Source organism: Pleurodeles waltl, chromosome 1_1 (genome assembly GCF_031143425.1).
Source record: "Pleurodeles waltl isolate 20211129_DDA chromosome 1_1, aPleWal1.hap1.20221129, whole genome shotgun sequence".
Taxonomy (NCBI): domain Eukaryota; kingdom Metazoa; phylum Chordata; class Amphibia; order Caudata; family Salamandridae; genus Pleurodeles; species Pleurodeles waltl.
Window position 1 is genome coordinate 852,957,996 of NC_090436.1, and position 23,021 is coordinate 852,981,016.

Sequence of the window (23,021 nt, forward strand, 5' to 3'; positions counted from 1 at the left end):
GATATTCCCACTCCGTGGTCCTCCTCCAGGAGACCCACCTCCTTGGGTCCAGATGCCCTATGCTTGCGCGAGGAGGATATGATAGAGTATATCACGCAGGATTCTCCAGAGGCTCTAGGGGGGTGGCCATCCTATTCCACCGATCTTTACCCATGGTGATCACAGCCACGCAGTCCGACCCACAGGGTAGATTCGTAGTAGTCACAGGGACTCTTCAGGGGCACCCGTTAAACCTTGTATGCGCCTATGCTCCTCCAGCGGGGCTTGACGCCTTCCTACTTTCGCTCCACCGAGTGACTTCAGGACTTCCCCAAGGGATCACCCTACTGGGAGGCGACTTCAACGCGGTTCTTGACCCAACTCTGGACGTATCTGGGGAAATCACCACCAATAGATCTAAGAGGGCTTCAACCCTAAGCAATTGGGTGGAGAGCCTCGGCCTGTGCGAGCTGTGGCGCACCTGGCACCCCAGAGAACGCCAGTACACACACACGTCGGCTGCCCACCAGACGCAATCCAGAATAGATCTTGTGTTTATGCCCGCCCTGGACTTCTTAAACGTCGCGGGGGCAGAGATTCTCCCTCGAGGGGTCTCAGATCATGCGCCAGTACGTATCCAACTAGGCGGAGTAGACCCCACCAGGCGGCCTATGCGGCGCCTGAACGCTTGGCACCTACAGGATAAAGATTACACGCAGGAGCTCAGGAATCACCTCAGTCAATATTTTGATTTTAACGTAGGCTTGATTCAATCCCCGGGAATAATATGGGCCGCTTGTAAGGCTACTCTTAGAGGACACGTCAAACACATCCTTCGGTCCCGTGAGCGAGACCAGAACTCCCAGATCTCTGAAATGGAAACCGAGGCCCTAAGACTGGAACGCCAGCATGTAAACTTGGCATTGGCCTCTACCATGAGGCGACTGACTAGAGTGAGAGAGGATATCAAACATATGATGCTGGAGTCGGCCAAACACATGTGGAGAGCCTCAGCAGTCCGAATATATGGATGGGGGGATAAAAGTGGGAAACTGCTGCACTGGCTAGCCACCCGCCCCATGGCCAACAGAATTATACCCGAGATCCTAGAGGACTCGGGCTCCCTTGTTAAAACATCTGCAGAAATTGCACATAGTTTCGCCTCCTACTATACACGTCTATATGCCAAACACCCGCGCCCCGCCATTGAGAGAGAGACCCCACTACTAAACGATATTACCCTTCCTAGGGTGTCCCCAGAGGCGAGAAATAGACTGGAGGAGGCCATTAGCCTGGCAGAGATCAGCAGGGCAATAGCAAGCCTGGCAACGGGCAAAACCCCAGGCCCAGACGGCTTCCCAGCAGAACTATATAGTAAATGCAGTGACATCCTGGGTCCCCACCTACTTAACATGTACCATGAAGCTGAAAACCAAGGCCGCTTCCCCACTGAGATTGATCAAGCGACAATTGTGGTGATCCCCAAAACCCAGCTCCCATCACGACACTGCTCAGCGTACCGGCCCATCTCGCTCCTAAATGTTGAAATTAAGGTACTCTCCTCGATCCTTGCCTCCAGACTAAAGGAGGTAATGCCCACTCTGGTTCACCCTGACCAATGTGGCTTCATGCCTACCCGTAGTACTAGGCACTGCATCAGGCGGTTACATCTGGCGCACCACAAAACTCTGTCACACAAATACTTGCCACTACTTCTACTTGATTTTGAAAAGGCCTTTGACACGGTGGATTGGTCTTACCTCGAACAGGTCCTGCATAAAAATGGGCTCGGACCTAGATTCCGAGGACTAGTGAAACTCCTATACTCTAACCCGACTGCCCGAGTCCGGGTGAATGGAGTAGTCTCCGACCCGTTCCCCATTGGCTGTGGAACTCGACAGGGATGCCCGTTATCCCCTCTACTTTTTGCGCTAGTAATAGAACCCTTGGCGATACTACTGAGAAGCGACGCACTGATTGAGGGCTGGCACTGGCCCGTCGGTTTGGAGGACCGAGTGGCATTATACGCAGACGATGTTCTCCTGTATATCTCTAACCCACCCAAAAGCGGCCAACGCGTCCTAGAGATCCTGAGACTTTTTGCAGAAGCCTCAGGACTAACCCTGAACCCGGCCAAGTCCCTGCTAATTCCCCTACACCGCTCCCGCGACTGTATAGACTGGCAACGAAACATCCCTGTTCGTAGAAACAGCTTCAAATACCTAGGAATACATATTTCACTTCTTCCTGAGTTAGTGTGGGAACTGAATATCACGCCACTAACAAAGAAAATCAAGTTCGACCTCCTGCGCTGGAAGGTGCTTCCCCTGAATCTACTTGTTAGAATAGCGCTGTTCAAGATGATGATCCTCCCCAGGCTCCTATACCTCCTGCAGAATTTCCCACTTCCCGTCCCCACGAAATGGTTCAGGGAGATGGACTCCTTAGCACGCCAATTCATATGGGGCGGAACTCGCGCATGATTGTCGCTTAAAACATGTCAGAGGGACATATACGACGGGGGCTTGAGCATGTCCAATATCCAATACTACTATCTAGCGATGCATATACTCGTAATTAATGACTGGGTGGGAGGTGGATGGTCAGACCCCGCATACCAACTAGAACTACAGACAATGGGCTACCCACGGATCTTCGGCGCCCTATATGGGAATCCGATCCCCCGAGATACCCCAGACGTGACCAAAGTGGTACTACAGGGATGGCGGACGGCTCAGAAAGTGACGGGTGGTGGGGACGTCTTACCCAACAGACCCACCTATGGCACGGGAGGCAGCTGGTACATGTGGCAGGCCTGGAGGGCTTTCAGAACTGGGACAACATAGGTATCTCCACTCTGGGTGATATCTGGGAAGGGTCACATATGCGATCCTTTCAGGACCTCCAGAAACAATACGCTTTGAACAAGGCAGTTCCACCGGTATCTTCAGTTGCGTCATGCCCTACTAGTCCACGTACAGGCAGGGGACACCATACCCGAGCATAGTCCCATGGAAGCCAAGGCTCTGATGGGAAACCTGGGCAGAGGAGGGGGCCAAGAATGCACCCTCACTGACTAAATGGAGACGGGGTGGATTGGTGTGCGCAGCGAGAGAAACTTATATATGAGGCCAGAGGTTGCTTAAATAAACATAACAAGATATGGGGGAGGTGGGAGGGCACAGCAGGCTTTTAGGTTTCTAGATTGTATATTATATTTATCAACAAGGTGTGGGGGGGACCTAGGATTCGACCACCGTTGTTTAAATGCCCGTTGGCATCATGTTGATTTGTATTCATTATTGTTTTCATGCAAAATCAATAAAATGTATTTATCAAAAAAAATTATCTTTTTTTACCACAAATAAATACTGTTAGAAATCGGGTCTCTAGTTGGCAATGGTTTGCACCCTGTCCAAGTCGGGACCCTCACTCTAGTCAGGGTAAGGGAGTCACACAGCTAAGATAACCCCTGCTCACCCCCTTGGTAGCTTTACGCGAGCAGTCAGGCTTATCTCAGAAGCAATATGTAAAGTATTTGTCCACAGACACAAAGTAATGCAGTGAAAACACCGCTAAAATACTCCACACCAGTTTGGATAAATAGCCAATATTTGAGTAAAACAAGAACAAAAAACAACAAAAATTCAACATGCACAAGCAAAGATATGGTTTTTCAAAAATTAAATACCGGTATAGCGATTAGAAACACAATAGCTCCAACTGGGGCCATCATGGTGTCTTGACAGAGTTGTTTCCAACAGTCCGACGCCACGCACGAGGGAGTGCTGGCCAGTCACTGAGTTGCACGGCCCCGGTTACAGTACCTTGGAAAATGGTGAGGAAACAAAGACATTGCACGAAGTCGGGGAGGTGAAACCTGGCTGGAGCCGGTGCCGTGTTGATTCCTTACTGCTAGACAGGGGAGGTGATGTGGCATTGTTGGCGAGATGTTGGTTCCTTACAACAAGGCAGTGGTCAATTAATCCAGCAGGTCAAGATGCCAGAAATTGACTTTGTAGTGTCACAATCACACCACAGGACCACCAGTGCTGCGTCGGAGTTGGGTGTCTGGGACGTCGGCGACACAGCACACAGTACTCACACTGTGGCAGGACTTTGGAGACAATGTGGCAACGCCAGGCCTGTGTTGCAGGTCGCAATCATTGCACTAACCGGGGGTCACAGTTCCAGTGCAGGCATTGGTGCAGAGTAGGAGAGCTGCATCGGTTCCCAAGTCTCTATGGAGTTGGTGTGCTTGGTTTCTTCTTGGCTGCACCAGAACTCACTTCCAAGAGCCCAGAAACTGAATTTGACACCACTTGGCAAGTCAGGACTCTCAGCAAGTAAAGTCTTTGATGGCCGTGAGACTTCTTAACAGGAGGTAAGCTCAGTTCAAGCCCTTGGAAAACCTTGGGAAGCAGGATGTAGAAAGCAAAGTCCAGTCCTTTCACTCCCATGACAGGAGCAGCAAGTAGCAGGCCTGCACAACAAAGCAACAGACAGAGTGGCAGTCCCTCGTACAGCATCCAGCTCTTCTTCTGAGCAGAATGTCCTCAGTCCAGAAGTGTTCTAACTATGTGGTGTCAGACGTCCAGTACTTATACCCATTTTTGTGTGTTTGAAGTAGGCAAACTTCAAAGATAAGTTTTTGTAGTGCACAAGACCCTACCTTTCCCTGCCCTGGCCCTAGACACATTCCAGGGGGTTGAAGAGTGCTTTGAGTGAGGACAGGCACATTCCTATTTAGGTGCAAGTGTCAGCTCCTCACACCACTATAGCTCAGGAAGAACCACCAGCCAGGTGAAAGACCATCGGGATATGCAAAGCACACCTCAGCTCCCTTTATGTGACTGTCTAGAGTGAATGCAAAAACAGCCCAAGTGTCATCCTGACCCAGACGTGTATTTAGCAGACAGGCAAAGGCACAGAATGGTTAAGCAAGAAAATGTCCACTTTCTAAAAGTGGCATTTTCAAACTTATAATCCAAAAACCAATTTCACCAAAGTATGTATTTTTAAATTGTAAGTTCAGAGACCCCAAACTCCATATCTTTATCTGCACACAATGGGAAATTACAGTTAAAAGATATTTCAAGGCAGTCCCCGTGTTACTCTATGGGAGTGATAGACCTTGCAATAGTGAAAAACTAATTTAGCAGTATTTCACTATCAGAACATTTAAACCACACCAGTACATGCCCTACACTGCACCCTGCCAATGGGGCCGCCTTGGGCCTATCTTAGAGGTGACTTACATGTAGTGAAAGGGCAGGTTTGGGCCTGGCAAGTGGGAGCACTTGCCAGGTCAAAACAGCATTTTAGAACAGCCCACACAGATACTGCAGCACCAGATATGAGACATGTTTACAGGGCTACTCACCTGGGTGGCAAAATCAGTGCTGCAGTCCCACTAGTAGCATTTGATTTATAGGTCCTGGGCACACATGGTGCACCATACTAGGGACTTACTAGTAAATTAAATATGCCAATCAAGGGTAAACCAATCACCAATACAATCTGGACAGAGAGAGAGTACTTGAACTTTAACACTGGTCAGCAGTGGTAAAGTGCCCCGAGTCATAAATCCAACAAAAACAGGTCAGAAAAAAATAGGAGGAAGGCAACATGTTTGGGGATAACCCTGCAAAAAGGGCCAGGTCCAACGAATATCTAAACATTGTGTACTAGTTTCACAAACTATGGCAGAAGCCTGTTTTAGAGAATATTACACACACTTTGGCATAGATAAATAGGTAATTTTGTAAGATTTGGAAACCTTTATGTTCAAAACCTATGTGGGATGAAGCACTTGGGCATTATCTCCACCATCACACAGCACTTCCTTTATTTGTCTGAAGAAAGGGCATAAGCTATTACGGCATTGCACTCTGTGTTAGAAACAGACTGCTACATCATGTATGATATAAATGGACCATACTGCGAGAGTGTTTGAGAGAATAAAGGTAAGGATGTTACTATAGACCTATATTAGATAAGACTCTCCATTGCAAATGTGTGAACCCATTACTTTACAAGAAGTGTGACTGAAGGAATTTATAAATCAGTTGATGTAATTGTCATATTCAAACTCCATAAAATGTTAATTTAGAAAAAAGGTGGCATGTGTCTTCTATGGCTCTCACAAGAGAGTAAATGGGTGGAGGTGGTTGATCTCCTTACACCTCCTAATTCTGGCAAATATAGGCATTTATAGTTTTTTGTTTTTTTTGTTTTTTTACTGGCTTTATGGTGCCAGTCAACACCCACTGAATGCAGCACAGGTGGATAATTTGATAAGAACGTTGTGTAGAGGTGCAGTCTTTAAGTTCATATCTCTTGATGACAATATCTCTGAACTATAGGCTCATACTGCTTGGAAGAAGAATACTAGGGTCCCTGGACTCTAAGGGAATGTTACCAAAACATTCACATCTACATTTAGCAAACTGTGAAAAATTGATTGGAAAGTAACAGATGCCCCCAGCTTTGCTTTATTGCCTTGAAGACTGTGCAGAAATTGACACTGAGAATTGGTAAAACTGCAACACTACCGTTTAGTTTCCCTTAACACTGGAGCACATGCATAGTAAATGCCAACATACATCTCTGTTCCCTTGTTTCTCCTTTGTTGTGTTATGTGGACTTGAAGAGCACATTATCACCCAACTAAGAGTTGGGTCTTCAGCGGCGTGTAAGATCAAGAAGAGGAGGAGGCTCTAGTAGAATGCCCAGCTGCTGGATTAGTTTCTATATGTGGAATGTGTGTGAGTACGACTTCCACTCAGTGGAGGTGTCTGGAGGGTTTGTGGAAGGAGATTTCCCGGTTTACGTAGGTAGGGCAGATTTTGTGTAGTGCCATGTAAGTGTGAGTGAGGAGTTTAAAGATCAAGAGCCAGTGGAGCTCTGTGAGGGGTGGTGTGATCTGGGTAATGCTTGAGAGGCTCAGGGTGAGTCTAAATGACAAGTTCTGGATAGCTTGAAGCCTTCTGGTGAGTTGCTCGCCGATTTCTGCATAGAGGGTGTTGTTGTCCAGTTTGATGGAAACTGTGGTGAATGTGACAGTCTTTTGGGTGTTGCTTGGGAGACATTTGAAGATTTTCCTCAGCATCTTGGAGGTATGGAAGCAGGATAAAGTGATGGCATTGACTTACTGGTCATGTTCAGTTTGATGTTGTGATCCAGAGGGTCCTGGCATTGGTCCTGGGGTGGGGGTGGGTCCAAGGTCATCCTGCTACCAGGTGGAGTCCGGTTTTGAGGAGTTCTTGCCAAAAATCACCATTTCTGTCTTGCCGGTCTTTAGCTTGAGACAGTCGATTTCATCCAGTTGATGACTTCGGTCATGCAGGCTGTGAACTTGTTCCAGGTGTTGTTGGTCTTTGTCGGAGAGGGGAAGTAGGAGTTGCATGTTCTCAGTGTAGGAGAGTATGTTAATGATGCCGGTGTGGATGACCCTAGCTATGATATATGCATTGAAGAGGATAGGGCCGAGACGAGTCCTGTGGCACTCCATAGACAGGTTTGTGAGGTTCCGATGAAAACGGGGCCAGGCTGACAGCTTATGTTGTGCCGGTCAGGAAGGAGCAGATTCAGTGGAGAGCAGGTCCTTAGATTCCAATCTCCTGCAGGCATCAGATAATAACAGTAAAGTATCAAATGTTGCAGAGAGGTCAAAGAAGATGAAGGCTACTATGTCTCCTTTGTCCAGGATCATGGGTATGTCGTTTGTGGCTGTTATGAGCACGATTTCTGTGCTCCTTTGTGGTGATACGTGGCATGTACAGATTTGCATCGGGTTCAGTTGCTACCTACAGGTGCAAAATGCACATTTGTTGGTAATTTTAGAATGAATCAAGTGATAATAGTAGGTTGTGGTTCATGTCTTTTGGTGAAAAAGCATGGTCCGGTAAGGGTAGCTCAAGCGTTTGGAGCAGAACCTCGGGGTACACAGAGAAAGCTTGGCTATGTGAATGCCAAGCTATAACTACCCTCCCCCCACTCTGGTCTAGGTGGGCCCTTACTCCAGTGTATTTGAAGAGCTGCGATGTGGAAGTTGTGACAACGGGCTGTAGATGAAAAGGGAAGTCTGCCTCTGCCAAGCAGCTTTCCATCAAGTTCTTGCTGTTTAGCTTCACCTCTCCCACACTCCTAGGTGGAAAATTAGGAAGGAATAAGAAACTTCGAACATGGGCACACTAAAGCCGCTATCGTGAAGAGGATGTGGAGCTGTGTTCCTAAACACAATTGGCTCTTTTCACCAAAAGAAATTTCAGGGATGCAAACCGTGCCACTGGGAGTGATAAAGTGTCACAAAAATCTCGCCCAACGACGTGGAACGGTCGCTCATGATCTGAATTACAATACAAACGGGTCACACACGGTTGAAATGTAAACTTGACGGAAATACCTTCTATTGAGCTGCACAGTGAGAGTAAACTTATGTGATTTACCTTACCCATAGTATCGGTATGTGTTTATGATCTTCCAGAAATGCTCGCGCTCCAGCCGCTCCTCCTCCTGTGGGCTCTGCTGCAGCCGCCTCTTGGTGGAAAAGAATATCTCCACTTCCTCCTCTTCCTGACCACAGCCCCCACCTGAGGCGGTGCACAGTTCCACCTCCTCTTCCCGGGGCCGGCGGACGCCATGCTGAGCCGCCTCCGCCATCCCTCGGATCAAGCACGGACCCTTCTCCAACCGCACCCGCTGAGACCAACCAGAGGAAAGCGTCAGTGCATGTTGCAGATCATACGGGGTAACGATCTACGTCAACACGCTGCCTCGGCAGCCATTGGGCCGCGCGACAGGAAGTAAAGTTCAAATGACGTCACGATAACAGGGACACAACACATAAAGGACACAAAAAACACGTGGTGCTCTGGCTGGCTCTAACAGGACATCTGAAACACTAGACCGCCAACACATCTATGGCATGGCATCAAACAGACGACTAAGTTTGGCCAGAACAACGCCTCAAGGTCTTATGAAAAAGTAAAGTATAGAATTAAATTAGAGACCTCGTATGACGCGGCTTTAGTGCTGGAACTGGAAAAATATTTCGGAAAATCATAAATTGTAGGTAAGGGGTGGCAGGGGAAAGGGGGCGGAGACTTACAGTCAGCATATGCCTTTTTTTAAACAATAAACCTCTGCCGCGTCAAATTGACTACAAAGAGAAACATGATAGCAGCTTTCCTCTGGCGTATTTACCTAGTCACAAACAGGCTGAATTTGATAAATCTCGAGGCACCAGCTACAGAGGTATTTATGTGCAGGGCTATTTTCAGGGGATGATAGCAAATACACCCCTAACACTGGTGGTTAATGCACTTGCTAGAGAGAGCTATGTTTTGACTAGTCGATGTTTTGATTCATACGGTAGCACAGAGGGTTAATGTGCCTGCCACAAAGCACATTGTGTTACATGCAGATTACGGATTTGTAGGTTAGGTAGGCAGTTCAGTGTATTACTAATTTTGACACAGATCCTTTTGTTACTTGCAGTTCGTAAGATGTTAACATTCACATCCTGCACAGTGAACTATGGACCAGCATCACAGAGCTGCATGCAAACTGTACGCACGTTTTGAACTATATTGTTTTTGTTCACTCCCAAACTGTTCCTATTCCAATGTTCCCAACAGGATTATTTTAAGTACTAAAGACTTTTACATAAACCCCAAGACTGTGTTACGCTTTAAATTCTGACTCTGTGTTTATCCCTGAGAGAGCGTAGCTTATATAATCTATATTAACATGATATGTTTATGAAATAATGTGCAATAAAGCTGCATAGAAAACTGTATTACTAGGTTTTGCTTAAACGTGCATCTGAAATGTGACCACGGGGAGTGGACTAATAAAAATGACTAATGACTAATGTTATTGAAATATATATTAAAGGATAGTTTTATTCTAATTATTAATGATTATGTTATTAAAGTTTTGTTATTAAACCTTGTAGGCCTTAAGTTAGCATGAGCCGAAGCCTAGCTGCCTGGCTCTCATATTAAATGTGTTTTTCTAAACGTGCAGTATGCTGACTCGCAAAAGGACATGACCTCTTGTTTTCTTCAAACTAGAAGCTGAATGTAACCATAGTAGATCCGTTCTCATGAAATTCATATTGCTTGTAGAAATGTAATAACTAAAATGCAACAGTGTCGATTAATGTAATGTACAAGGTCGCTCAAACCCGTACAGACAATGGAGCAACTGACCAAAAGATGTACAAATAATCACAGAAGGATGTAATCATACCGTGCTACTTCTGAAGACGTCAATCATATGGACCAATAAACTGTCTGTGAACTAATGTGGGGTGAAAGATTAATGACATAATCTGTTTTTTAATTGGCCAAAGATAGTGGGGTGCAACAACTATCCAATTAAGTTTTAGGGGATGTACAACGAAAAGTGGATAAAAAACCCTGTCACCAGGAAGTGAGGGAGAGAGAATTAGGGAGCAGGAGACCATGAGAGATTGAATAGGGAAATGCTATTGATTTGATCCAGAAACTTTGTCACTCTGTTTGGTGACTTATTGACTTACATAAACCACCCTCTTCCTTAGATTGTCCATTTTACACTTTGCCTCCTTATGAGGGAAGTGCCCTGTTTTTTTCCTGTGAGTGTGGGATTGGAATGTGGAGTAGAGAGTGCGCGCGCCGGTGTGGTGACGGGGGAGATAGAATGTGGGTGGCGGTTCGGGAGTAACGGGAGGTTGTGGCGAGCGGTCGTGATCGCGGTTGCTGCCGCTTATATACCGCTTATGTACCTTTTGCCAATTAAAGAATTGAATCCTGGAATTCGTCCCCGCGTATTCTTCACATTGGCGACGAGCGGGAAGAAGTTCCTGAAGAAGTTTTTCTTTGAGCGGCAGCAGTCGTCTTCTATACAACATTGGAGGATTTTGTAGCGACGCATCTCCGCTGCCAGTGGATCGCGTTCCTGCTGTGCAAGTGAATTTTAATCTCTTTGCTATTTTGTGAGATTGTTTAAACATCTAGTGCGTAACCCTGATGATACACAATAGTGGTGTTTTCGGCGGCCATTTTGGAAGTATTTTTTTTTTCCAGTTAATGCTGGCAAAATTGGCAGCTATTTTTGAGGATACTGCATGAATTTTTGCGAAGTGTACATTATTGGCAGTAGTATTTCTAGACTGTTCACGTTCATACTGCCTCCTTTCATTATTCCTAGTTGTTAAACTGTAATATAATGTCAAGCATCCAACCTCCACCTTTTTTTCTTGCGGAGCCTGGTGAGCCTCCTATTCAATGGGAGTTATGGATTGACTTATTTGAAGCCTATGTGGATGTTTTAGAGGATCAAGAATGCACGCCTGACAGACATTTGGCCTTGTTGAAACATAGATTAGGTGCGGTTGGTTTAAGAGAATTTAAGAATTTACCTCCAATAGTAAATGTAGGAAATGTGGATGTTTATCAACTTGCAAAGAAGAAACTTCATGAACGATATGGCAGGAAGATTAATGTAGTTCTGGAACGCTACAATTTTTACTCCAGAACACAGCATGATGATGAGACTATAGATCAATTTGTTGCTGCTCTCAGAGGTTTAGCTGTTACTTGCAATTTTTAACAAATATCTTATGACCAGGTCTTGCGAGATCAAATCCTAATGAAAACAAAATCTCGTAAAATTCAGGAGAAATTATGGTCATGTGGCAGTGAATTGACGTTGAAAGGAGCCATTGATGTAGCATGTACGATGGAAGTGTCTGAAAAATGCATCCGAACTGTGAGGAAAAATACATCTCACTTGGACCCTGAGGCTATTGCTGTCAGTGCTGTGACAAAAGAATCTAAAGGGATGGAGAAAAAAAGTGAATGGATAAAGAACAATACGAAAAATTGTTATAGATGTGGGGCTGGGGATCATCTTGCTAATTCCAAAAAGTGTCCTGCACTTAATAAGATTTGTAATTTGTGTAAAAAGATTGGCCATTTTGGCAAGGTGTGTAAGAGCAGTATGAATGTGAAGGGTGTGATCTATGTTGCAGCTCAAGAGGATTCTGATTCCACCAATTTTCCGAATTTAGTCTTAAGTGTGTCATCCGAAGACGATAATATTTTACCACTGCAATCCTCTGGGTTACCGACTTGCAAATTGAGCATTGATGGTTGTTGGACCTGGCTTTTTGACAGGGACATCCCCAAACTTTTTGCCTCCTTCCTCCTATTTTTTCTGACCTGTTGTTGTTGGCTTTTGACCTCTGAGCACTTTACCACTGCTAACCAGTGCTAAAGTGCATATGCTCTCTGTGTAAATTGTACTATTGATTGGTTTATCCATGATTGACTATTTAATTTACCTGTAAGTCCCTATTAGAGTGCACTACATGTGCCTAGGGCATGTAGATTAAATGCTACTAGTGGGCCTGCAGCACTGGTTGTGCCACCCACCTCAGTAGCCCCTTAACCTTGTCTCAGGCCTGCCATTGCAAGGCCTGTGTGTGCAGTTTCACTGCCACTTCGACTTGGCATTTAAAAGTACTTGCCAAGCCTAGAACTCCCCTTTTTCTACATATAAGTCATCCCTAATGTGTGCCCTAGGTAACCCCTAGAGCAGGGTGCTGTGTAGGTAAAAGGCAGGACATGTACCTGTGTAGTTATATGTCCTGGTAGTGTAAAACTCCTAAATTCGTTTTTACACTACTGTGAGGCCTGCTCCCTTCATAGGCTAACATTGGGGCTGCCCTCATACACTGTTGAAGTGTTGAACTGTTGAAGTGGCAGCCGCTGATCTGAAAGGAGCAGGAAGGTCATATTTAGTATGGCCAGAATGGTAATACAAAATCCTGCTGACTGGTGAAGTCGGATTTAATATTACTATTCTAGAAATGCCACTTTTTAGAAAGTGAGCATTTCTTTGCACTAAAATCTTGTTGTGCCCTTCAATCCACGTCTGGCTAGGTTTAGTTGACAGCTCCTTGTGCATTCACTCAGACACACCCCAAACACAGGGTACTCAGCCTCACTTGCATACATCTGCATTTTGAATGGGTCTTCCTGGGCTGGGAGGGTGGAGGGCCTGCCCTCACACAAAGGACTGCCACACCCCCTACTGGGACTCTGGCAGACAGGATTGAGCTGAAAAGGAACGTGGTGCATTTCTTAGAGACTCTTTGAAGTCACCCCCACTTCAAAGGCACAACTTAGTATAAAACAGGGCCTCTGCCCTACCTCATCAGACACTTGCTGGAGAAGAAACCTGAACCAGAAACTACATCCTGCCAAGAAGAACTGCCTGGCTGCTCAAAGGACTCACCTGTCTGCTTTCTACAAAGGACTGCTGTCTTGCTGTTGCCCTGCTGCCTTGCTGAACTCTTGTCTGGCTGTGAAAGTGCTCTCCAAGGGCTTGGATAGAGCTTGCCTCCTGTTCCTTGAAGTCTCAGGACCAAAAAGACTTCTTCCTTTCACTTGGACGCTCCGTGCGCCGAAAATTTCGACGCACAGCTTGTTTCGCGGCGAGAAAAACGCCGCACACCGACGCTGATCGACGCGACGCCCTCGGGACGATCGAGACTTCGACGCACAACCTCGCAAGGACAAAGCCGCCCGACTTTCCAGGAGAAATCGACGCAACGCCTACCGTGAGTGCGAAACTTTGACGCACGGCCTCGCAAGGACAACGCCGCCCGACTTCCAAGGAGAAATCGACGCGACGCCTGCCGTGAGACCAAAATTTCGACGCACGGCCTCGCAAGGACAACGCCGCCCGACTTCCAAGGAGAAATCGACGCGACGCCTACCGTGAGATCGAAACTTCGACGCGCAGCCCCGCAGAAAGACGCGCAGCCGGAAAATAAGCAGGAGAATCTACGCACAGACCCGGGACATCTGGTAATCCCCGCGATCCACAAAAAGAGACTGTCTGCGCGCCGGAAAACGACGCCCGACTTCCCCGCGTGGAAAAGAACGACGCAAGTCTGTGTGTGCTGAGGAGAAATCGACGCACACACCCCTGTTTCCACGCATCTCTTTTCCTGTGGCCCTCTGAGGAGATTTCCCACCAGAAACCAGGTACTCTGTGCTTGAAAGACACTTTATTACATTCTAAAGACTTAAAGACACTTAATATCACTTTTCAGTGATATCTTTACAAATTCGTATTGCAACTTTGATCGTTTTGACCTACAATTACCCAGATAAATATTCTATATTTTTCTAAACACTGTGTGGTGTATTTTTGTGGTGTTATACTATGGTGTTGTATGATTTATTGCACAAATGCTTTACACATTGCCTTCTAAGTTAAGCCTGACTGCTCGTGCCAAGCTACCGGAGGGTGAGCACAGGCTGATTTTGGATTGTGTGTGACTTACCCTGACTAGAGTGAGGGTTCTTGCTTGGACAGAGGGCAACCTGACTGTCAACCAAAAACCCCATTTCTAACATTGGTGATCAGCGGTGAGGATAGGACTTGTGTTTGTGCAGTGACATACAGTAGCTAAGTATTTCACTACCTACCCACAGTTGAAGGTCAACTTGATTTTTCATCTCTTTTGACTTTTGGTCTCTGATGTCCCCCTGGATATACTATTGATATTTTGGACTTTGGATTTTGGTTTTTGCTGGTAAGATCCTATCAGAATGGGATCGCTTACCTACTTATTCTTTTTGCCTACTGACCACCTCACTAAGGCTGACCTAAGGAAGCTTTGCAGAGAATGTGGCCTTCCTGTAGCAAAGAGATCTACTAAAGCAGAGATGCTACATGCCTACATAGTCTGGGAGGAAGACAGATGGGCAGAGAGAGAGGCAGCAAGAAACCAAATGACTAAGTACCCCTCAGAGGAGGAGGAGGACTACTCACATGAGGAGGAAGACGACTCAGATGAGGAAAGAGACCCAGTGAAAAAAGAATGGCTCATGGCTCAAGCACGGTGGATGGAAGAGCTAGATGAGTTTCTTGAAAAGGCTGAGGCAGCAAGTCTCTTAGCCCTGGAAGAAGAAAAGATTGCAGCTCAAGAGCTGAGCTGTAAAGAGCTGAAACTGGAGGCCGGAAGGGCTGAGTCCAGTTCAGATGGTGGCAGCAAAAATCTTGCATCTAGTACTGCTGAAGAAGGGCACAAGCCCAGAGATGTGGTGCCCAACTTGAAGAAGGGAGTTGACACACCCCAGGCAGTTCAAGGGTATGAGGTAGTTCCCGTTATGCACAGGGTCCCTGAGAAGGATTGGGGAACTGGCACAGGGAGTCATATTCCTACTGGGGGGAGGGACACTTTACTGACTCTAGCAGAGAGTGACAGAGAAAAGGGTTCCCCCCTGGTGGACGTCCTGGATATAGAGTGTAGAGACATCCCAGAAGAGTTTGGGTTGAGTGTCAGGGACAGACAGATACTGTCTCACCAGTCTCAGGAGGGTGAAGTAGAGTGCTTTTCCAAGGTTGAGTTACTGGGTGGTTGGGTGAAGGGTACTGTGGTTAATACATGTGAAGGGCAGAGTGATGTAATTGCTGGAGAGCATATGTCTGGTCCTTATTTTCCAGAGCTACGCCAACACCAGGTGGAGTGTGAGTTCTCTGACCCCAGGGAACTTGCAGTGGAGGCAGACTTTTGGGTGAGTACCAGAGAGTCTGAAGAGGCATTTGGGGGTGCTCCTGAAGGGAGTGGTCTAAGTGGTTCCCGACCAGGTGAGGTGGGAGAGGATTGTAGTGTCCCAGGTAGGTCTCAGAGCCTAACCTGTACCGTAGGGCCACCTTTTGAGGGAAGTCCCGCAGTGTCAGAAGAACTGGGGGGGATGACTGTAGACAGCATCCCAACAGTTCTGGTGTCTGGCAGTACCACTCCTAGTGAGGGGGTGCAGAAGTCCAGACATAGGGTTGAGAGGGGGTGGCAGACCCCAGTGGAGGATCTTGAAAGTCAGGGGTCAGCTCTGAGAGCAGAGCCCCCCAGGAATGACCCAGGTGAGACCGTTTCTGGTTTGGGGGAAACCCAGACTCTGCCGGATGGGCAGAGGTCGGGAGACCTGCGCCAACCAGACTCTTGTGTGGCCCTTGGGGACGGCGTGTCCCTTGTGGGGGGTGAGAGTGCCCCCCAGAAAGTCCTGGGGTGCCAGGCAATTGCCCAACCTCAGGGTGGTGACTCTGGGTTGGCTAACCAGGTTCAGAGGTCAAACTCTGACCTGGTGGGGGGTAGGTGTGCCCCCCAGAAAGTCCTGGTATACCAGGCAATGGTTCAACCTCAGGGTGGTGACCCTGGGTTGGAGAACCAGGCTCAGAGGTTAAACTCTGACCTGGTGGGAGGTAGGTGTACCTCCCTGAAAGTCCTGGCCTGCCAGGCAATGGTTCAACCTCAGGGTGGTGACTCTGGGTTGGATATCCAGGTTCAGAGGTTAACCTCTGACCTGGTGGGGGGTAGGTGTGCCCCCCAGAAAGCCCTGGTGTACCAGGCAGTTGTCCAACCTCAGGATGGTGACCCTAGGTTGGAGAACCAGGTTCAGAGGTTAAACTCTGACCTGGTGGAGGGTCAGTGTGCCCTCCAGGAAGTCCTGGCGTGCCAGGCGATTGTTCAACTTCAGGGTGGTGACTCTGAGTTGAATGGCCCAGTTCAGAGGTTAAACTCTGACCTGGTGGAGGGTCAGTGTGCCCTCCAGAAAGTCCTGGCTGCCAGGCAATTGTTCCACCTCAGAGTGCTGACTCTGGGTTGGATAACCGGGTTCAGAGGTTAAACTCTGACCTGGTGGGGGGTCGGTGTGCCCCCCAGAAAGTCCTGGTGTGCCAGGCAATTGCCCAACCTCAGGGTGGTGACCCTGGGTTGGGGAACCAGGCTCAGAGGTTAAACTCTGACCTGGTGGGAGGTAGGTGTGCCTCCCAGAAAGTCCTGGTGCGCCAGGCAATTGTTCAACTTCAGGGTGGTGACTCTGAGTTGAATGGTCAGGTGCAGAGGTTAAACTCTGACCTGGTGGAGGATCAGTGTGCCCTCCAGGAAGTCCTGGCGTGCCAGGCAATTGTTCAACTTCAGGGTGGCGACTCTGAGTTGAATGGTCAGGTGCAGAGGTTAAACTCTGACCTGGTGGGGGGTAGGTGTGCCTCCCAGAAAGTCCTGATTTGCCAGGCAGTGATCCAGTCTGAGGGTACAGACCCTGGGCTGGAAGACCAGGTTCAGGGTGTCCCCCCGGACCTGGAAAGAGGGGCTACTGATAACAGTGCCCCTACCCTATTGTCTTCTGAGGAGGCCACTCCTAGTTGGAGGGTGCTAGACCCCAGAAGGGAGGGCAGGGGGAGGGAAGCCTCACCCCGGGCCCTAGTCCAACCTGAAGGTACAGACCCCAGGTTGGAGGGCCAGTTGCAGGTTAACAGACCTGCACTGGTGGAGGAATGGTACAGGACGACTTCTATAAGCACCCTGACCATGGTGGACTCTGGGGGTACCGCTCCAGGAGGGAGGGTACAGAGCCCGAGAGGGGAGGACCCGGTTCAGGCTGTCATCCCTGACCTGGTGGAAGGGAGAGTGGTTAAAGGGTGCCCAGCACCTGGGGCTACCGCCCCCCACTCTCCACAGCCACAGTGGTGGGAGAGCTTTGAGAGGCCTGGGGCCTGGCTCTCATCCCTGACAACTGTCAGTAACCACAGTGGCTTGCTGTCCGGGTGGACAGAGTTATCCCTGGGGAGGGGACAAGTGTCACACCCCGGGGATAGAATGGGCAACACCACTGGGTTGGTCCTGGTGGTACTATCCTGCTCCTGGGATACATCTGTGAGCAATGTAAGGTTAGGTACTGCACAGATGAGATCCGCAGGAAAGGAGAAAGGTTCCCCATGGATGGGCTTAGTGGGCCCTGAGAGTAGGGACAGAGGGATCCAATTGGAGTCAGGAAGGCGAAGAACTGGAGCATGCCCCTGCTGTTGTGGGCCTGGGTCCTTGTTCTGTCGCCTCAAACAGGGAAGTACATCAGGATAGTGATTGTTCTCCCCTGGCTTTAGGCTGGTGGGGGGTCATGTTGGACCTGGCTTTTTGACAGGGACATCCCCAAACTTTTTGCCTCCTTCCTCCTATTTTTTCTGACCTGTTGTTGTTGGCTTTTGACCTCTGAGCACTTTACCACTGCTAACCAGTGCTAAAGTGCATATGCTCTCTGTGTAAATTGTACTATTGATTGGTTTATCCATGATTGACTATTTAATTTACCTGTAAGTCCCTATTAGAGTGCACTACATGTGCCTAGGGCATGTAGATTAAATGCTACTAGTGGGCCTGCAGCACTGGTTGTGCCACCCACCTCAGTAGCCCCTTAACCTTGTCTCAGGCCTGCCATTGCAAGGCCTGTGTGTGCAGTTTCACTGCCACTTCGACTTGGCATTTAAAAGTACTTGCCAAGCCTAGAACTCCCCTTTTTCTACATATAAGTCATCCCTAATGTGTGCCCTAGGTAACCCCTAGAGCAGGGTGCTGTGTAGGTAAAAGGCAGGACATGTACCTGTGTAGTTATATGTCCTGGTAGTGTAAAACTCCTAAATTCGTTTTTACACTACTGTGAGGCCTGCTCCCTTCATAGGCTAACATTGGGGCTGCCCTCATACACTGTTGAAGTGGCAGCCGCTGATCTGAAAGGAGCAGGAAGGTCATATTTAGTATGGCCAGAATGGTAATACAAAATCCTGCTGACTGGTGAAGTCGGATTTAATATTACTATTCTAGAAATGCCACTTTTTAGAAAGTGAGCATTTCTTTGCACTAAAATCTTGTTGTGCCCTTCAATCCACGTCTGGCTAGGTTTAGTTGACAGCTCCTTGTGCATTCACTCAGACACACCCCAAACACAGGGTACTCAGCCTCACTTGCATACATCTGCATTTTGAATGGGTCTTCCTGGGCTGGGAGGGTGGAGGGCCTGCCCTCACACAAAGGACTGCCACACCCCCTACTGGGACTCTGGCAGACAGGATTGAGCTGAAAGGGAACGTGGTGCATTTCTTAGAGACTCTTTGAAGTCACCCCCACTTCAAAGGCACAACTTAGTATAAAACAGGGCCTCTGCCCTACCTCATCAGACACTTGCTGGAGAAGAAACCTGAACCAGAAACTACATCCTGCCAAGAAGAACTGTCTGGCTGCTCAAAGGACTCACCTGTCTGCTTTCTACAAAGGACTGCTGTCTTGCTGTTGCCCTGCTGCCTTGCTGAACTCTTGTCTGGCTGTGAAAGTGCTCTCCAAGGGCTTGGATAGAGCTTGCCTCCTGTTCCTTGAAGTCTCAGGACCAAAAAGACTTCTTCCTTTCACTTGGACGCTCCGTGCGCCGAAAATTTCGACGCACAGCTTGTTTCGCGGCGAGAAAAACGCCGCACACCGACGCTGATCGACGCGACGCCCTCGGGACGATCGAGACTTCGACGCACAACCTCGCAAGGACAAAGCCGCCCGACTTTCCAGGAGAAATCGACGCGACGCCTACCGTGAGTGCGAAACTTTGACGCACGGCCTCGCAAGGACAAGTTTGGGGGTAAGCGGTGTAAGGGAAGGTTGAGAAGGGTCAGACAATCTTAAGAAGGCCACATATTAAGGAGCTGGGTATCAAAATTGATTCTACGAAAATGTCTCCTGTGTATGGTGTAATGGATTATGATTTCCAAGGTGCTCTGCAATATGATGAGCTGGACGAGTGCTATCCAACAGTTTTTTCAAAGTCTTTGGGCAAATTGAAGAATTTCAAACACAGAATCATATTAAGAGAAAATGCTAGTCCAGTGAGGCACAAATTACGGAATGTTCCGGTGCATTATAGATCTAAATTTAAGGGTTTGCTGAAGGACTTGTGTCAAAAGAATATAATTGAACCAATCGAAAGATCGGACTGGATTTCTCTGGTTGTTTTGTCCCTTAAGAGCACTGCGGAGCTAAGATTATGTGTTGATTTGAGATCTCTGAATGATGGTATTTGGGTGGATACTTTTCCCTTACCAAATTTGCAGGAATTGGTATCATCAGTATGTGAGGCTACTGTTTTTTCTACCATCGATCTATCTAGTGCTTACCACCAAATTGAATTAGATGAGGGTTCAAAACATTTTACAGCATTTATAACTTCAGAGGGTGCTTTTCAATACAAAAGGATGCCCTTCGGCCCGGCAAGCGCGTCTGCTGTTTTCCAAAGAGAAATGAACAACATTTTTAGCAAGGTGCAAAATGCTAAAGTTTTTCAGGATGATATTTTGATATATGGGCGTGACAGATCGGAACATGATAGTGTGTTGATGGAGGTTTTGAAGTTACTAAATGAAAATGGATTGACTGTTCGGAAAGATAAATGCAAATTTGGTCAAATGCAAGTGAAGTATTTAGGCCACATTATTTCCCGTGAGGGTATTCGTCCCAAAGTAAGTCATGTGAAGGCTATTGTTGATGCACCTGAGCCGAAATGCAAAGAACAACTAATGTCATTTTTGGGACTTACCGAATTTTATTTGAGATTTATAGAAAACTACGCGACTAAAGTGGAGATCTTAAGAAGATTATTGAAGAAGAATGTTCCGTTTATTTGGGGGCAGGAACAAGCGGAATGTTTTGATTCTATCAAACATGAAATCTTTCAAGCTCCATGCCTTAAACCTTTTGAGACCAATATAGATTGCGTGATTGCAGTAGATGTTAGTAATTACAGGATTGGTGCGGTGTTATCACAAAGTAATAGACATGAGAAATGGATTGTAGCCTATGCTTCACGTACATTAACGCAATCTGAGAGAAATTACTCTGTAATTGAAAAGGAATTGTTAGCAGCTTCATGGGCTGTTGAAAGGTTTCGAATGTATGTATGGGGGAAGAAATTCAAACTATGTACAGATCATAAACCCTTGGTCAATATTTTACAACCAGGGGGTGGAAATAATTTATCACCAAGATTAGCGAGGCTAGCTTCTAAGTTGCAAATGTATTTTTTTGAAATAATGTATGTCCCGGGTAGAAACAACAATATTGCTGATGGTTTATCCCGTTTGCCTATTGATCACAAATGTGTTGATGTTGAGTGTGATGTTGCATACACACATGAGGATGTTTTGTCAGGTTTGGAATCGTATGATGCATCTGATCAAATTGTGTTATCTGAATGCAAATGGGAAGAAGAAATGATGAATGATAAAGATTTGGAAATGGTAAGAAAATATATTATCGATGGTTGGCCTTGTGAGCGATTTTTGCGTGGTGAGAATGCATCTTTATGTAAACTAAAAGATGAATTGAGCTTAGAAGGCAATGTGGTTTTAAGGGGCGACAGAATAATTCCTCCTTCCTGAGATTATTGTAAGTAGGAGTCATGTTGGTCATGGTGGAATGTCAAGGAACAAAAGACAGGTGAAGGAATTTTTCTGGTGGCCGGGTGTGGATGCGATGGTTGACAGATATGTGAGAAATTGTTCTATTTGTGCTCGGAGTGACAAGAGTGCGAAACCGTGTTCTGCTCCCTTGTTACCAGTTGAATTACCTGATAGACCTTGGCGGAGAGTGGGTATTGACTTTATGGGGCCATTTTCTACATTACCTATGAAAGAGGCATATGCTATTGTTTTCGTTGACTATTTTTCGAAATGGCCAGAGGTTTAATTTGTGAGCAAGATTACTACTGAAAGTGTGATTGAATTTTTGGAAAATATATTTGCTAGGGAAGGTGTTCCTGAAGCACTTGTGTCGGATAATGGTGTACAGTTTACATCTAAGAGAATGACTGCATTTCTGGAAAGGAAAGGTATTAAACACATGAGAGTAGCTCTCTATAATCCTTCTTCTAATGGCCAAGTTGAAAGTTTTAATAGAGTGGTTAAGGAGACCATACAATTGGCTTGTAAATCAGGTATTCCTTGGAAACTGGCTATAAGAGAGATGCTCACGTCTTATAGGACATTGCCACATTCTGTGACTGGAAAGATACCTTTTGAGTTATTGAGAAGAAGGAAGCCGTCCACCGGGTTGGTTCCATGGTGGTTAATGGAAAGGAATAGAGCGAAATTTGGTGTAGTCTGTGATAATGTGATGAGGGACAAGGTATTAGAGTATCAATTGCGTACCAAATTGCGCCATGATACCAGATCTAGTTCGGATGAATTGGTTGTGGGGCAAAGTGTCCGTGTCAAAACGCCGGGAATTGTTGAGAAAGGTAAACCTCAATGGTCGAGCCTAGAAAAATTGTTAAGATTTTGAGAAATGCAGTGAAATTGGACAATGTGAAAGTGTGGAATGTAAGGTGCATATCGATTTGTAGAGAGGAGGATACTGATGTTAAACATGGTAATGAAAGTTTAGATGAGTGTAGTGGGTATCTGCTTGGGAATGAATGTGCTTCCTCTGTTAAGGCATTGAGTTCTCGTGAGGCGCATGTAAATGGGGAGGAAGTTATTTGTCGTGGTGCGAGAGATAGAAGAGCCCCAATATATCTAAATGACTATGTAACGGATTGAGATAGGTCTATATGTATATTTCCTTTATTTATTGTGAGTTATTATTGTTAAGATTCTTATGCAGTTCAGTTTTTGTTTATGCAAGTTATATGTCCCTGTATTGCCATATTATATAATGTTCCTGTGTTTTTTTTTATTGAGGGGAAGGTGTGTGGGATTGGAATGTGGAGTAGAGAGTGCGCGCGGCGGTGTGGTGACGGGGGAGATAGAATGTGGGTGGCGCTTGGGGAGTAACGGGAGGTCGTGGCGAGCGGTCGTGATCGCGGTTGCTGCCGCTTATGTACCTTTTGCCAATTAAAGAATTGAATCCTGGAATTCGTCCCTGCGTATTCTTCACACTGAGTCCTTGACTGATGGCGAATCGACTGATGTCCTGAAGACAAAGACTGAACCTGAGTGCTGACCCAAACCTTGGAGGGTAACTATGACAATGAAATTGTGATTTGTCTGTTTGCTTTTCCTTTCTAGGTACCAACTGCATACTTTTGTCAGAGACCATAGCTAGACGTTTTCCAAATTGATGTTCTAAATTGTTTTGCATGAAGCCCAACAGGCTAATGCTAATCAGTGGTTAGGACAGGGGTTCACTATACCGACGCAAATAGACGAAATTACTGAATCTATGC

General features: G+C 46.7%; 1 protein-coding gene across 2 annotated transcripts in view; it reads right to left on the reverse strand.

The window, feature by feature from the left end:
- The window catches only part of CARNMT1 (carnosine N-methyltransferase 1), a 340,569-nt gene that overhangs the window by 303,084 nt on the left and 14,464 nt on the right, over positions 1 to 23,021 (reverse strand). Inside the window, exon 3 of one of the 2 annotated variants that reach the window (XM_069229159.1) lies at positions 8,435 to 8,682. In XM_069229159.1, coding sequence (XP_069085260.1) covers positions 8,435 to 8,643 — 209 coding nt within the window. In that variant the 5' untranslated portion in view covers positions 8,644 to 8,682. Of the gene's footprint in view, positions 1 to 8,434; positions 8,779 to 23,021 lie in introns of those variants that run through there. The other variant, XM_069229170.1, reaches the window with a different exon arrangement.